This window comes from Corapipo altera, unplaced genomic scaffold (assembly GCF_003945725.1).
Source record: "Corapipo altera isolate COAL_440 unplaced genomic scaffold, ASM394572v1 61305, whole genome shotgun sequence".
Classification (NCBI taxonomy): Eukaryota; Metazoa; Chordata; class Aves; order Passeriformes; family Pipridae; genus Corapipo; species Corapipo altera.
In genome coordinates this window covers 8274907-8288021 of record NW_020884909.1, presented here as the reverse complement: position 1 = coordinate 8288021, position 13115 = coordinate 8274907, and the positions used below count along the sequence as shown (strand labels likewise).

The 13115-nt window shown below is 39.7% G+C and overlaps 1 protein-coding gene across 9 annotated transcripts in view; it reads left to right on the top strand.

The window, feature by feature from the left end:
- Positions 1-12249, top strand: part of MELK (maternal embryonic leucine zipper kinase) — a 29179-nt gene extending 16930 nt beyond the window's left edge. For 4 of the 9 annotated variants that reach the window (XM_027653046.1, XM_027653045.1, XM_027653043.1 and 1 more), the window contains 6 exons: positions 1109-1255; positions 1926-2151; positions 3862-3952; positions 4388-4559; positions 6365-6468; positions 7564-12249. In XM_027653046.1, coding sequence (XP_027508847.1) covers positions 1109-1255; positions 1926-2151; positions 3862-3952; positions 4388-4559; positions 6365-6468; positions 7564-7741 — 918 coding nt within the window. In that variant the 3' untranslated portion in view covers positions 7742-12249. The remainder of the gene's footprint in view (positions 1-1108; positions 1256-1925; positions 2152-3861; positions 3953-4387; positions 4560-6364; positions 6469-7563) is intronic. The other 5 variants (XM_027653041.1, XM_027653040.1, XM_027653042.1 and 2 more) reach the window with 5 other exon arrangements.
- The last annotated feature ends 866 nt before the right edge of the window (positions 12250-13115 follow it).

Below are 13115 nucleotides of genomic sequence, written 5' to 3'. Positions count from 1 at the left end.
TATCAACTGAATTTGCTGAAACACCTACCTAGAAGAGCTCTCTAGCTGGACCTGGTCTGATGTGAAAACAACCAAGCAAACAGAACCTTTAATTTAGGCATTTCTGAATTTGGTGGCACAAGCTTGTATGGAATACTTCTTTATTTCAGGTAGTTTAATGTTGAAGGATATTGCAAAAAATTCATCATCCCATAAATTTTATCTGGAACACAGTAGCCCAGGTATCCTAATCAGGCATTCATGTTGTAATGGAATGTGATTTCAACTGCCATATCAGGCTCCTAGACTCTTGGCTGTAGTTAGCAGCCCTCTGGTAAGGACTTTTGAGTAAATCATCATGGTAGGTTTGGCAGTATACCAGGGAGCTCTGTCTCTATTCCAGTAGCAATGAGAGATCTGTTCACTGTGATATTCTTGATCATAGGCCAACAGAAACTTACCTTCCAGCAGACATAACTTCCTAAAATGGTATCCATTCCAGCCAAGGACTACCAAATGACCGTGTGCAGTTTCACTGAAATACTATGGAACAAGTCATCGGGAAGAGTTTCCTGAAAATAACAAAAGGTGTTGGAAACTAAGGATACCTTGATATGCATCTGATTGTATGTGGTGTGAGCCATGACGGTTAGCAATCTCGGCTGAAGTTATCAATTCCTTGATTTAATAAATGACAGCTTTTTTGGGGAGCTACCCATCAGATGAAAGGTTCCAAATGCTAGTTCCAAGTATGTTTTGGATATATGTGTTTACCTTTATCCAGCCCCCTTTCAAATTTTGCTCTATTCTTTTACTATTAGGATTTTTGGTAAAAAGAGGTTGTAGTCCAAGCCTTGAATTCAAAGGTGAGAATTTCTATGAGTTGGTTCTCTTCTTGACACAGGTAATGAAAGATGACTTGGGAATGATGCTTTGAGAATAGTTTCACATCTGCTTTTGATACAAATGACAAATCCACAATGATGATATTAAAACTTAGGTCACCATCATGGGAATTTCCATTATTAGGAACTTAGAAAGATATTAGATTTAGATTTTAATGGTGCTTTTCTGATGAAATTCTACTTCTAAGCATGCAGTGGAATCTCAACTAAATCTTTCTTTTCAGTCTGAAAACATTGTGATGTGTGAAGACATGCCAGACTGCAGTGAAATGCCATGCGCGTTTGGATCTACGGAATTTTCAGATACAGCTTCACTGTTTAAAGAATCTCCTTTAGAAGAATTTATTCTAAATACTCATGGAACAAAACAGGTGTTTGATAAACTATTCTTAATCCAAAAATGATCTCATTGAACATAAAAATTATTGTGTATTTAAATATTTGGTGGACCCTAGCCAAGACAAGGTACAAACTAAGTAATGAGGTGTTTTAAATATATAGGCTGAACATATGTTGTGACTTCCTCTAGCTGTAGGTCATGAATGATTTTTTTATAACTTGACATCCAATTTGCATAAAATTAGCATCTAGAAAATGAGTAAATGAAGATTTTAAAACTGACTAGAAAAAATAAAGTGGAGCAAACAAGGTCTTGGAGCTAGGCTAGAGCTGCACAAGTCTTCGAAGAAGTGCAACCTGTCTGTATTGAACAACAAAATCCAGTGAAGCAATTGAAATTTTACAATTAAGCCAAATGAAAATTCTTATCTGTGTTTCAATGAGTTGGTCACTAACAGTTTTAAATGGGCAAACAAAAGAGTTTAGAAGAGCAGATATAGTAGTGGCAAATTACTCAAGAACTTTATTAGCAAGTTATAGAGGGAATCAGAAGTACTGAAGAGTTTCTAATTATTTTGATCTATAGGCAAGCATTGTACGGTATTTTTAACCTGCTTCAGAATTTCCTTTTCTGTAACATTCCTGAATATGATCAGAATACTGCAAAGGATGCCTCTTTTCTTTCTGTTACATCTTTTGTAGCATTCAAAGCCTGATGCTCAATTGGATAATACGGAATTCACACTGTCAACTCCAGTGACAAAAAAAGTGGCATCAAAGAAGCATAAAAACAAAGAGAATGTAGAGACAGAGTCAGCTTTAAGAAATGAAATGCCCTTTGCACTTCCTGCTCCAAAAACTCCTTTTGCGAAGAGTCAGATTGAGACACAGGAACAAGCCATACCCCCTCACACACCTGCCTTCAAAGGTACAGGGAATGTAACTAATGACAACTTAGAACATATATGTGGCTTGGGAATTATTGGAATTCAAATATGAGCACAATACTTGTGCATCCAACACATCTGTTTCTGGAAGACTTCTTTTGTCCTATTCACCATCTTGATTTTTCTAGTACATCTGGTAGGGTGCTGCAAGAGTTTTAACCGTGCATCAGGGCATGTTACTAATAACAGGAGTCATTACTGCTCACAGTATCACGTATGAGTGCCTTTTGACACATTCTAACATGGAGCTAAGTGCTGTGTTCCTAAAACTTGCACCTGGTTCTGCTTTTCCGTGAAGGTTGAGAACACGATTTCCTCAACACTCCAGTTTTCCTTTGTGATTACCTTAAATGAAAATAAAGGTACACTTTTAGTCATCTGCTTTTATTGCTGCTTCTAAGAGAAACCTAACTTTTGGATTTCTCATAGTTGCATATCAGCATTTTCACAGGAACAGTCCATTGTAGCAGTGAAAATACTTCTGTTAACAACATATAGGTCTTGCAGCTGTGCAATAAACCTCAGAAATCTGTCTACATTATGTCAGCTTTTCTGAGTTATCACATATTTCAGTCCTCAGCCTATCTAGTCATGTACATGTCCTGTATGTACATTACTGTTTCCGTCAATGACTACCATAGAAGTTTTGGTGTTGATACTGTAAATGCTATCTCTGTCATTCAAATGCCAAGTGCTCCTTGCAATAGGAGAGTCATCTGTTCCAGACGCTAAGGAATATTGTTCAGGAACAGTAAGTCCTTGCAGACTGATTCAAGGAATAAGGGCTCTTGGACTTACTGCTGTTTAATGTCATCCTTCGTAAAGGGTTTAAACAATTGCAATTGCAATAAAAAGACTAGTCTTTCATGAGTTTATTTTAAGATTGTATGCGATAATGTGAAGTCTGACATCACAGTAAGTTTGAAAAGCAAAATAGGTACTCTCTGAAATGGGAAAGGCAGAAACACTATTTTAGCTCATTTATTTAGATTTTTGATTATTAAACAATGAAAGCTAATTCTTTGATGCACTGAAAAATCTTTGATTCAGGAAAGGTATTAATACTTCCCTAGAAGCAGAAAAATGGAAGTATTCATTGGAAATTTTGAGGTTGTTTTTCTGGGATCAGGTGCAATTCTGTAGAAAGCTGAAACTTTGAACATTGAAGTTGGGTTTAATTGCACCAACTCATTTGATGACTATTTCACTTAGTGTTTTCTCCTGCACATTCAAAACCATGCTCTGCAGACATTGACTTTTTAGGCTGCTATGTAACATCTACATCATGTATTAAACATGGCTATATAAACTTACACCCTTTGTATAAGGGAAATGGATCAGTGAAGAACACAACTATTTGATGCAGTGGATTGCTCAGTATTTATTGTGGGAGCAGTGGCAGAGCAAGAAAGCAATTCGGATCCTGAAATTCCTTATATTGAACTGCATTGCTGACTCTTAAGGTTTGGCTTGTAGAGCCCTGGGGAAATCAGTTGCAGTTTTAATTTGTAGAGTAGAGGTAGTACTGTTGTTGTATGAAAAACATATTTTATCATTTTGAAAATACAGACCTGAGATAGAAAAGGGATCTGATTTTTGAAATAAATTATTAATAATGAGAAATTGTTGCTGAAGAAAAGAAAATCCTTTATGCAAAGACATACCTGTTTGGCTTGGATGCTTTCTTTCAGAGAGCCAGTTCACTGCAGTCACCCCAATTAAGCCCACAAACCTGACAAACACAGATGAATTCACAGCAGCTGAGGTTCTTCATGAAAGAAGGTAAGTGTCCAGTTATTTGTGTACACTCCTGATTTAGAGCAGGACAGCCTTAATCCATGTGCTGCCTAGGAAGTCTTGTTACAGCAGCAAGCAGTAATTTCTATTCTCTTGGTAAAAACCTCCCTTAAACCTCTTTCTACAGTCACTAGAAAACACTGATGGTACAGAAAAGTTTTAAAACTATGTAACTCAATTATCTTTAGGATATATTCCTATTTTCCATAATGTGAGTTCCTATCCCAGTTCTCCATAGGACTGCAGTTTGATACATCTCTGGATTTAAACCTTCAAACTTTTGAACAGAAACTCCTATAATATACTGCACTGGATTTGATTCTTTTGTTCTGGCATGTGTGGTAGTATTTTAGTGACATGTCCAAAATACTTAATTTTTTAACACTGAGAGAAAAATAACTGATTGATTTGTTCATGTAACAGATGTCACTCGGTGGAATTAGATCTCAACCTAGGTCACGTGGATAGCAGCCAAAAGAAGAGAAAAGCCAAAATATTTGGAAGTCTGGAAAGAGGCTTAGATAAAGTGATCACAATGCTTACGCCAAGCAAGAAGAAACGATGCACTAGAAGTTGTCCAAGGAAACGTAAGGTATGGTTGCTGCGAAAGTCTTACAGGAGAACAAGTATTAGGACTACATTAATTATATATTAATTATTATATTACAATTATTGTTATTATTGAAAACATCCAATAGCTTCAGAAATGGTTTTATGAAAGCTTCTGTGCCTTGTCTTGCCTGCTTTCTACAGCAGAGTGCTCTTACTGCGTTGTTGTTAACAAGACAATGCCCCAGTTTTCACAGTGAGGCATCTTTTAGTCTGCACTCAGGCAAGTCATCAGATCCAGGTAGGAGTTTCATCCTTGCTGCCTATAGCCCATCTAAACCAAATGCGAAGGAAGCAGAATGGTTTTAAAAGAGCCTTAGCTGACAGTTTTTCATGTTATTTGTAAAGAAATACTGCTAGCTGTCCCACTGAAAAATGCTAACCTTCCTGGCTTAGGTTTCTGTAGCCCAGAAGCAATATGTCCATTCTAGGGTCATCCTTAGGTGTCTAGGGAATCTGAAATTACACTTAGAGCCTAAATAACTACACCTTTTGAGAGAGTTTCTGACAGTGTCCCTGTAATTTAGATTGTTTAGGTTTCGATGTCGCTGCATTCAAGCTGGTTGGCTATTTATCCTTTAGGTAGCCATAGAAAAAGCAGTTCCTCAGGCAGTATGTTGCACAGAACACTTTAATATTTCATTATGAATTTATTCTTACTGAAAGTAGTTATGAGGTTAATATTAATGTAGAATACACATCACATGGCATTGGCATGATACCATTTTAGTGAACAGCACAATCATTTGGTGAAGCAGCAGCAGTGGCAAATGAGGTAAGTCCAGGTGTGAGCATCAGATCGAGCTGTACAGAAGGGTTTCAGAGCTCAGGGACACCCAAGCAGCAGCTCCAAGCCCTGGCAGGACCCAGAAGCCCTTAGCAGGCAACCAGGTGTTGAGGGGCATTTCCAGAAGCAGCGAGGGAGATTTAAAAGCTCCAGGGAGCACAAGTGAACAGGTGGATAAACAGGAACGTGGTGCAGCAAAGGGATGTGGTGTGGCAGTTTGCATGGGCAGGGTGCTGTACTCTGCAAGTAGGTGAAGGTGGCAGAGCACTGGAACAGGCTGCCCTGGGAGGTTGTGGAGTATCCCTTTCTGAAGACATTCCAAACTCACCTGAACGCATTCCTTTGTCACCTGCTCTGGGTGACCCTGCCTTGGCAGGGGTGTTGGACTAAATGATTTACAGAGGTCCCTTCCAAACCTAGCTATTCTGTTATACATCACTCAAATGCAACATATATACTTCAGAAGCTATACAAGGAGGAATTTGTACTTGAATCTGTAGGCAACATGTTTGAAAAATATGATTACCGTGAAAGAACGCAGGTTGTGTACCAAGGCATAAGCAGTTCTGCAGAAGCCAGTGATGTGTCCCTTCAGTTGACTGGCTGCTGAGACATCTATTGCGGATGTCCGCAAGTTGTTCAAGAGTTCACTTAGTGCATAAGCTCTTATATGAAGTACTAGATGTGATGTATATAAAGTATACTTTACTTATAACAGGAAATTTTTGAGTAGTAAGTTACCTTTTTTCTTTCTACATGAAAAGCAGCGTGGTGCTGTGCCTGTTCCTTGATATCAGAAGCACTCAGTCTCAGCTATAGGCCATCTCCCAACTGTAGGGCACACAGCAGGGTGATGGTTTTGGGAAGTTGAAGCATTTGTCACGAAGATTAGCTGTTCTGAAACTTTCTTTGTGAAAACATTTTGCAATGTCTTCGGTTTTAGGACAGATATTTTTATTTTTTTATTCCTCTAATTGTTTTAACAAGCTGACTACTTTTAGGCACACTGCAATGTTACCGTCACTCACCTACTGAATCCTGACCAACTGTTGAATGAAATAATCACCGTTCTTTCAAAGAAGCATGTGGAATATGTTCAGAAGGGGTAAGTGTAAAATATGATGGCTCCAACTTATATTTGTCTAAATAGTGGTTACTCCAATCTTTGATAAAGAGAAGTATTTAAACTTACTTTCTTGACACCACTGTAAAATAATCTTATAGAAAATGTACAAAGCACTACATTAATGTGTGCGATAAAACTTGTTGACACAATGCAAAACTATGTTAAGTGAGCTCTAGCAGATCTCTTTGACCAACAGTTATCAACCAATAATAGTGAGATAAAAATTCACATAATCTTGTGTCTCATGTGAAATTTTAAATACAAAAAGTCTGCTTGGGTACAGTCACATGACCAAATGGGACAATTTGGGAAGTAACTTACTAATTTTTTAACCCTCATTCTTGGCAGTTAAAATACATTAGCCTTTAGCCAAAAGATCAGTATAGCTTAAAAGCTGTGCAGAGTCTACACCATTGGTGGATTAATTTGTAGGGTTTACTAGCTAGACTAGGGTACTGATTGGTTAGATTGGTTCTTACTTCTGATCAAACTCAGTGTCTGTTTCCTGAGTACCCAACACATGAAATAAACATTGTGGGCACTCTTCAATATGCATTTTCTCAAGTTCTTGAGTATTTCTATGATGGCCATTGTAAAACATCAGAGTATGCATCAGCTTCTGATGCATTCCCAAGCTCTGAATCTGGAAGGATGTTGGATTGCACAGCAGCACCTTCTCCCATTGTAATGTTTCAAACTGTGCATTCAGATTTTCCTGTTTTCACACCAGCTAAGCTGTAACAACCAGAGATAAGAGTGGTCTTGTTTAGGAAAAACATGGGAACTTTCCATCATTCCGCTCTGAGGATGAGTGTCTGTGGCTAGCAGGGATTCCTGTGGCTGAGTAGAACATTGGTGCTGAACACCTGGTCCTTGGGCATAATGATAACAATAGTACTCTAATAATAAAGTATTCACAAAGCTCTCAGTTGACTAAATTGTGAGTTGTTTCCCAATATTCTCAGTAGCAATGGGATATTTTTTGTAAAGTGGTTTTATTAATTTAAAATTGCATTGCAAAACAAACATTAAATGGTTCAATGATTATTCTGTTTTCCTTTTTGTTTTCTACAGTTATACCCTGAAATGTCGAACACGGTCAGATTTTGGTAGAGTAACAATGGAGTTTGAGTTAGAAGTGTGTCAACTCGATAAAACTGAAGCAGTGGGTATTTGGCGACAACGGCTTAAAGGTGACGCCTGGGTCTACAAGAGGCTGATGGAAGACATCTTATCTAGCTGCCAAGTGTGAGTGGCAGAGGCTTTTATCATGATGTTTTGGAAAGGTCTGTTCAGAGAAGTAATTCTTTGTCACGGTCACAGCTATATTTGAAAAATCTGTCATATTTTTTCGGTTTTAACCATCCCTTTTTTTACATATGCCTTCTGTAAGTTTCCTTTATTAGGTTCATAATAAATGTTCTGCAACTGCAACTTTTCTGAAGCAAAATTCTGTAAGCTGTTCCCTCTCTCATATATTTTTCACATATCTGGGTTAAAAAAGTAGTGGTGTTTATGTGCTGAAGCTTTTTGTGCTATGTCTTCAGTTATCAAGTGCATGTGGCACAGAAATAGTAATTTGCATAATTCTCTTGTCTCTGCTTAAGTAGGATTTATTGAGATCATTAACTAAGTCACAGCTGTGGTTCCCAGAGTTACACTATATGCTCAGTGTTGTACAAAATAGGACTGGCTTCAATAAATGTGAAGTCAAGAGTGCTTGGATTTAAACTGTGATCTCATATAAAGTGTTGCCGTATCTCATTACAAAGCCTCAATGACACTTAATAAGCCTGTGCACTTTCTGATGCTCTCATGTTAACGTGATGATATAAGGATCACTGAAGAACAACAGCACCTTTGAACTGTTGGGAATGGAGAAGGCATTTGTCACCCTGACTGTGTACAAGGAATCCAGTGACACCTTTAACAGAATTTAAGCACCAGAAATAAAACTCGAAATATGCAGAACAAGAAAGGACTTCTAAGCGGTGGCTGGGGGGGTTGGGGTAATACCTTTAGAAAATGGTGCATGTGCTTGTGCTGTCTGTTGTGTGGATTGTTTATTTTTGCCTTTAGCTATGCTTCAGCAGCAACCACATCCGGCTAAACCCAAGCAACAGCAGTGGGAAGACATATGTTAAAGCCTTTCTGTATGCAAAGACATCCAGTAATACCTAGACAAGTTGACAGTGTGCTGCAGCTTTTTCTTAAAGTACCTGGAGGTAACTGGCACATGCTGCATGTACAGCCCACGTTATCGCCCCTTAGCTAGAGCCTGAGGCACGTCCACACAAGGGTTAGGTGGGTGGAGGGCTGAGCATTGCTGAAAACTTGCAGCGATAGACATGAGATACGGCTGGTAATGAAAGCTGTCTGCTTGTTTTCTGTGACCATTACTGCAGGAACTGGAGGAGGTCTTTTGTGTCTACCAAGATAGAAGTGTCCCTCAATGCATTTTTCCAATGCCAAGTTGTCAGTTTACTGCTTTTTAGACAGGTAAATGAACAGGGACGTTTTTAGCGTTTTTGAAGAAAAAGTAGGAATACTTGCAAGCAGGGAGAGCAAAGAGAAAACTGTTGCTTTTCGAAACATTTCTGGTCAAGAACCTTTTAGATGCAGAAGGGACTAGAAGGAAAAGAGGGACAACATGAACAATGATGCAAGTCCACCTGACAGAGGTTAAGAGAGGTTGTAACGAGAGTCAGGGTTGGTCGGTCATGTTAATTGATAAGGGATGCGGAACGTGGTTGCGTTCACTTTGGAAAGGTTATCTAACTGAGGACCTTGTCAAATGGCATAGTAAGGAAAAGGGGGAAAGTCAGAAATAAAAAATATAGGGATGCAAACCTGACAGGCAGTCCTGCAAGGAGAAGGGAGTCAGACTTGATGATCCTCGTGAGTTCCTTCAACTTGATGTATTCTGTGATTCTGTTCAGTGACAGAAAGACAATAAATGCTGTCAGTCACAGCAAGGGGAGGGGCTTTGGGAAAACTGCAGCAAATTGGGACTTTGCAGCTAGTGAGACTGGAATCCCGAGGGTGTGGGATGTTGGGGAGAGTCAATGGGAAGGTGCCAGCTGATAGGGTAATGCTCAGGAGTCTCAGCCCAGTGCTGGCTGTGGGGCAGCGTGTCTGCACACCCCCCCAGCCATGTTGAGTGTGGGTATTCCCCAGGAAATGTGAAGCTGGACCAACAGGTAAGCAGGACGCCCTAGGTCTGGGCAGGGGTGTCAGGTGGGCAAAGACTGCGTGCTGGTTTTGAGAGGGACACACAAGCCTGGGGTGTGCTGAGGGGCCCATGTGTGAGTGCTGCATGCTTTCAGTGAGCACTGGGCTAGACCAGACAGCAAGGAAGGGACACACATACAGTCAAGGTACAGGCAGTGTTCTACGATACTCTTGGCTGTGCTTATGCTAGAGGAGATAATTATGCTCTTCACATTCCTTAACTGCTAGTACTGAAGTGTAAATGGTGATGCCCACACATATAGGAAATCTCCTAAGTGGAGTATGACTGGCGCATGAATTAAAGGTTTGTGTTGCCAAAAGCACAGCTAACCTATTGTTCTACTAAATTAGTGCTTAAAGCTTCATATCAGCATTTAAATACTTTTGGTATTCCCAGCTGCAACATGACACTCCTGTTTGGTTTCTGCATGCTGAAATTTGAGTTTGCTAAATATCAGTTGTAAATCAGGGGCAAGTGGTGGAGCAGCCAAGGGTTGTAGCTGATGTCTATCTTGAGTGCTGCAGTATTGTGTGAGTTCTGGTTTTTCTTGCTTTCTTTTTTTTCAATACAAACTTCTCAAGAATTGGGCTTCTGTCTGGAACTTGATCAGAACTGAAGTAAGGGTAGAAGGGCGGATTGAAGGAGGCATATCGATAACAGTCTCACTAATGAATAGCATGCTATATGTTTTAAATCACCAATCACAACCGTGAAGCCCAAGGGCTGAAGAACTGAAACATTCAATTGCCTTTGCACTCCTTGAGTTTTAAATTCAGGAAAGACTACAGAAGTATTCTGGAACACCCTAACTGCCACTGCTCAGAAGCACATTCTGTGTAACTATCTCCTCCGTGTGGTGACAAAACTGATGTTACGGATGCACAAATAGTAATTAAGATGTCTTCTTCGTTCCTTTTAAGGTAAAAATCACTGATTTAATTCACATTGTCTTACAAGCTGATGTGCGAAATAAGGTGCCTCTTCATAGGCTACCATGTCGACTTTTTTTGCTAATATTCCTTGCTGTGAATGCATGCCATCTGGTGATAGGAATCAGTGAATGTGCAAGAACAAGAATAATTTGTGCTTTTTTTTTTTTTTTAAACTAAACTGCTGCTACTTGGTCAGTAATTGTTTTTACTGAGATTGCTGGAAATCTATTTCAGCTGACTTCAGGTGGAACTCGGAGAAAAAAACAAAGATGAATAGATGAAGGAGCTATGTGGATAAGGAGAAGCACCGGTTGCATGCCAAGTTTGTGGAAGTCTGCACAGAGGAACAGAGGGCCTGAAGATTTGTTTTCAGGCAGCCAGGTTGTACATCATGTGTATCAGTCTTGAAAGCATGCTTGGTATGTACTAACTTCTCTCCCTTGGCTAGCAACCTTTTGAGAGTCTAAACTCAGTTTATGTTCGTTATTATGCTGGTTTGGGCTGAGATTGATTTAATTTGTTCCCAGGAGCTGCTACAGTGCCATATTTTGTGTTTAGGATGAGGATAAGGTTGAGAACACACAGATGTTTTACCTGTTGCTAGGCAGTGCTTAACCTAAGTCAAGGACTTTCAACTTCTCATGCTCTAAGCGGTCCTGGGGGTACAAGGAGTTGGAAGGGGGCACAGCTGGGATAGCCAACCCCAAATGACCCAGTTGCCACTCCCAGATTCCAAGTACCTTCTGAATTGCAAAAGCCATCCAGGTTCACCTGAAGGCACATTTTGGTATATTTTGTTTGGTCAGATCTTAGTGTTTAAGTAGACTTGAACAAAGCAACTCAGTTTCTGAAAACATGTTTTGCTTAGTGAAAACACTAAGCTAAAAGCTTAAAACTTAGAGACTAAGCTAATTTTCCCAACATCAGAGATATTGCATAAACCATAGTGACTTCTTCTGCATGTCCTAGGAGTAGGAGGGACAATTGCACATTGGTAAATAACACTGTTGTATCTTGTGAACAATGTATGCAGCATCATTCACATGGATACTTGACAGGTTAGAAAAATATGTATGGCAGATTTACTTATTTTTGTCAGTCAGCTCTGGTTAAATGATGTAGATTTGGACACCCTGTGAACTGTTCCTTTTGTTTAATATAAGGACTGCACTTTGTTAGAGAAAATGAAATAATCCACTGTCATTTTTGTTTTTATCATATTAGAGTTTTGGCAGACAATTTGTTCAGTTTCCAATATTTAGTTATTTATGTGCTACTAACTAGCTTTGCTACGTTCCCTAGAGAAAGCTCCATTAAAACTCTTAATGTGACACTACATATTTTAGTAGATTAGAAAATAGTTGCAATTTTAATTTAAATTGAAATGACTGTGTAATGGCTGGACAGATCACTCTCAGATCCCTAGAGCTCTTAATTGTAATTCTCCATTGTTTCTGTGCATAAATTTTCTTTTTAAGTGCTCATTCTGAAATACTTAACTAATTTTTTTTGAATGTACTGTACTCATTTAATAGTTTTTTATGGTTAACAACTTCATGATTAAACTTAAATGTTAAGTATAAGTGGTGGAAATTATATGCCTAATCAAGTGTTGGAAAAATAAAGTGTGTTTATATCTTGAGATGACATTAATTTAAGGACCTTCTCTTTGAGGAAGGAAAGAGAAGGGGAAAAATATCCTACTGGGAGTAATGGGCAGATTTCATTGTGTGTCTGTAGCAAAGGAGCAATAACCGTAATGAGCAGCTCTTCTTTAGCCCTTCCTACTGCCTCCAGTCATCGTGACATTAAAACCAGCCTTTACCCAACAACTCCCCAAAAAGAAATCAGGTAATTTTTCTCTTGCATCACCCACATTCTGATTTGGTTTGAGCTGGACAGACCAAGGGGCAGCTCCTGCCTCTTGGGGGTCAGCACCTGTCCTAACCCTGACTCCCATGGGAAGCTGTTTGGCCCTGCTTCACACAGGGTTTCCGAAGTCCATCTGAGCCAGATACACCTGCAAAGCTCTGTCCTCACCAGCAGCTCGTGGGGTGTGAGTTAGCGTCAGTGGTCACAGACCTCGAGAGCAGACTATAGGCTTTCTCCATCCTCAGCACTATATTTTCACCTGTAGCAAGTCTTCCTGCCACATACAGGTCCCACACCCTTTAGAGCCTTCTTACCCGTATCACCTTCCTCCTCCTCCTCCTCCTTCTCCCTTTCTTCCAGAAAACTTGTACCTTCTCAGTTTGTGGCAGCTTTCAGCTCCTTTGCCTCCCACTCAAAGCCTCCCTCTGGAGGATGGTCGTAACCTCCCACAATCCCTCTGGGTCCTTGGTTGCTTCTCATGGATTTCAGTTTTCCCAGGCTCCCCTTCCTGCCAGCTTGAGTCCTGTGATTGCCACTTTTCCTGAAGACAATATAAACAAAGCGAGTTAAGGACCATCCCTTCTAGGGAA